At 56.5% G+C, this 3398-nt stretch overlaps 1 protein-coding gene across 1 annotated transcript; it reads left to right on the plus strand.

Annotated features, from left to right (window-relative positions):
• Positions 1-286: 286 nt before the first annotated feature.
• LOC145718686 (uncharacterized) lies at positions 287-1781 on the plus strand. The gene has a single exon (XM_081810197.1). The coding sequence runs from the start codon at positions 373-375 to the stop codon at positions 1330-1332; it is 960 nt and encodes a 319-aa protein (XP_081666323.1). The 5' UTR covers positions 287-372; the 3' UTR covers positions 1333-1781.
• Positions 1782-3398: the final 1617 nt, after the last annotated feature.

The following is a 3398-nucleotide window of genomic DNA, read 5'->3' on the forward strand; positions in this document are numbered from 1 at the left end:
AGGGGGTTGGGGGCGCGCGGAGGGCCCCTGGGTCGGGGGCGAGGCGCGGCGGCGGCCTGTGGGCCGGGGGCGGAGCGTGGGGCGGAGCGCACAGGGCGGAGGACCCCGGGGCCGGGGTTGGGCCGGGCGCTGGAGGCGGGGGCGGAGCGCGGGGCGGAGTGCGGAGGGCGCGGGGGCCGTGGGCCGCGGCCGGGGGCGGGGCGCGGGGCGGGGCGTGGAGGGGGCGGGCCGCGGGTCCGGAGGGACCGGGAGGGGCCGGGACGCGAGCCGTGGGCGCGTCGGTGACCAGACGGCAGCGGCGGCGGCAGCCGCACGCGCGTCCCGGCCTCTGTCCCCGCGGCGTCGCGGCCCCGGCCCCTTGCCCGCCCGGCCATGCCGCCGCCCGTGCCGCCCACCGAGCTGGTGCCGTCGGAGCGCGCCGTGGTGCTGCTGTCGTGCGCGCTCTCCGCGCTCGGCTCCGGCCTGCTGGTGGCCACGCACGCCCTGTGGCCCGACCTGCGCAGCCCGGCACGGCGCCTCCTGCTCTTCCTGTCGCTGGCGGACCTGCTCTCGGCTGCCTCCTACTTCTACGGGGTGCTGCAGGACTTCGCGGGCCCCTCGTGGGACTGCGTGCTGCAGGGCGCGCTCTCCACCTTCGCCAACACCAGCTCCTTCTTCTGGACCGTGGCCATCGCCCTCTACCTGTACCTCAGCATCGTCCGCGCGGCGCGCCAGCCTCGGACCGGCCGCCTGCTCTGGGCCTTCCACGTCGTCAGGTGCGTGGCGGCGGTGCCGCTTCCCCTCGAGTCCCCGACCCCCACCTGGGCCCTGCTTGCTGCCTCTGTGGCCCTCGCGCCCTTCTGGCGCCCGCGTCTTGGTCGGACCCCTGGCCGGGGCCCCACAGGGTCGTGTCTGCTCATGTTCCGAGGCAGTCGGGGGGCCAGCGGGACGATGCGGACGGAGAGGTGCACCTGCCCGGAGCATCAGTGCAGAGGGCGCCCCTTTGTGCCTGCCCTAGCCCGAACCTCCCGGAGAGGTGGAGGGCCAGAGCTCGGCCCTCATAACTTGGAAGCACCTGGAGAGATGGCGAGGACACCTTATGCCTTTTGCCTCCTGCTTCCCTGCGTTCTGGCCGTTTCTACTGCCCATGGGGAGAAGCTCCTCGTTCCCAGGCTGCGAGATGAGTTAGGTGCTGCTCCAGCCTGGAGAGGGGGGCCGCTCCCGGTCGCACCGTGTGTCACAGTAGGTGTGATGCATTCAGCCACTCGCGGGCTAGCTGCCCGCAGCCAGATGCATTGTCGCGGCTGTATTACAGAGTATCGTCTTCATGATTTTGTCTTTGTGCATCTCTAGACCCAGACGATCTTGACTTTCTAGGGTTTGGTATCTCTGAGGGTGAGGTCAGTGGCAGGGTCTGGTCTGGAAGAGGGCCCCCAGCTGCCTGGAGTCTATGAGAGTAGAGTCAACTGAGGGCTTTGCCCAGCCCTGGCATTAAAGCACCTCATCAGGTAACCCTCACCCATGAAGGTTGACTCCTTCCGGGTGCAATTCCAAGATTTGAACGTCCATGGTGTCCTGCACTTCACTCAAGGCAGGAATCTTATAGGGCCTGTTTCCCCTTGTCCGTCTCCCAGATGAGAACACCAAATACTGCCCTAATTATAGGACCTCTCTGTTAAATAAGCTTGAGTGCTTTCCATGGGACTGAGGACAGTCAGCACTTTGGTAGAGACAGGTCACCTGGGTGTCACAACGGTGAGATCACAAGCCTGCAAGAGTCACTTGACCTCTAGGTCTCAGAACTGCTGGAGGAAGGCCAGCTGGTCCCTGGGAAACTAAGTGGCCTCCTTCTCAGCTGTTCATGTCAAAGTTTTTCAGGGAGCCAGACAGTACCTCAGATGCTGCAGAGATCCACAGGGGCTGCCTTTCCTCCCCTTGCAGCATCCCCCCGGCCCTGGCCTCTGTGTATTTCAGAGACCCAGTCCTTGGTAGTCTGGTTGGGTGTGGGCAGCATGTACACCAGAGTTCACATGTACTTGAGAAGGAGCCTAAGATAGGACCTTTCTTTGCCAAAAATCTCTTCTCTTCCCCCCCACTTAAAAAAAGAATACTGAAAACAATATATATATATATATATATAAAAGATTTTATTTATTTATTTATTTGATACACAGAGAGATAGAGAACACCAGCAGGGAGAGCAGCAGGCAGAGGGAGAGGGAGAAGCAGGCTCCCTGCTCAGCAGAGAGCCCGATACGGGACTTGATCCCAGGACCCTGGAATCATGGCTGACGCTTAACCGACTGAGCCACCCAGGCGTCCCGAAAACAATATATTTTTTAAGTGATGAAGAGAACCTGGTACAGCTCCTATAGAAAAGATGCATTTGCTAATGAACCTGAGTGGGAGTTCCTTCCATTCAGTCCTAGGGGTGTTTTTTGTGATGCTGAGGAGAGGCCTCCTAAGAAAGCCCATGGGTCCTCCATGCTGGCCACGAAAAAGAAGGGAGTTGTTCATCTTGCCCGTTGAATGTGATCCATCGGCTTCTCAAAAGAAAATTACCAGGGTGCCTGGGTGACTCGGTTAAGCCTCTGACTCTGATCTCCGCTCAGATCTTGATCTCAGGGTTGTGCGTTCAAGCCCCGCATTGGGATCCACACTGGATATGGAGCCTACTTTAAAAAAAAAAAAATTATCTATATCCAAGCTACAAAGGGAGTTTGACAGTTTGTTCTCTGGAGTTCCCTTTCAGAAGTTAGCTCTCAGCATCTTGCTGGTCCAAGAGAATTGGTAGAAAACCTGTCTGACAGGTTCATTTATTGACCTAGATCCTCCCAGGCTGTATTGCTCATGACCTTGCTAAGGGCTCTCCAGTGGCTTTCTTTGGAGTATGAGTTTATAATTGTTAAAGACCTGTTGGCATGATAAATTTCATATTCAGACAGAGGCTGCACAGTCATCCACTTTTTAACCAGTTCAGACTACTGAAGATCAGTCCTCGTCAGACCTTCAGTTTGGGAAAGTATTTTAAAACGTGACAATGTAGAGGTTGGGAATGTCTATTAGTTTTTATGAACTGATGTTTTTTTAAAGATTTTATTTATTCATTTGACAGAGAGAGACACAGAGAGAGAGGGAACACAAACAGAGGGAGAGGGATAGGGAGAAGCAGGCTTCTCGCTGAGCAGGGAGCCCGATGCGGGGCTTGATCCCAGGATGCTGGGATCATGACCTGAGCTGAAGGCAGACGCTTTTTTTTTTTTTTTTAATTTTTTATTATGGAGAACTGCCAAACATTTATAAAAGTATACAGAGCAATCTAGTGAACTTCAACATGTCCATTAAGCAGCTTGATACTACGCCAGCAAAATTTTCTCTATTTCTTTTTTTATGTTATGTTAATCACCATACATTACATT

The sequence above is a fragment of the Leptonychotes weddellii genome, unplaced genomic scaffold, assembly GCF_054177405.1.
Source record: "Leptonychotes weddellii isolate Sample4059 unplaced genomic scaffold, ASM5417740v2 HiC_scaffold_19984, whole genome shotgun sequence".
Lineage (NCBI taxonomy): Eukaryota > Metazoa > Chordata > Mammalia > Carnivora > Phocidae > Leptonychotes > Leptonychotes weddellii.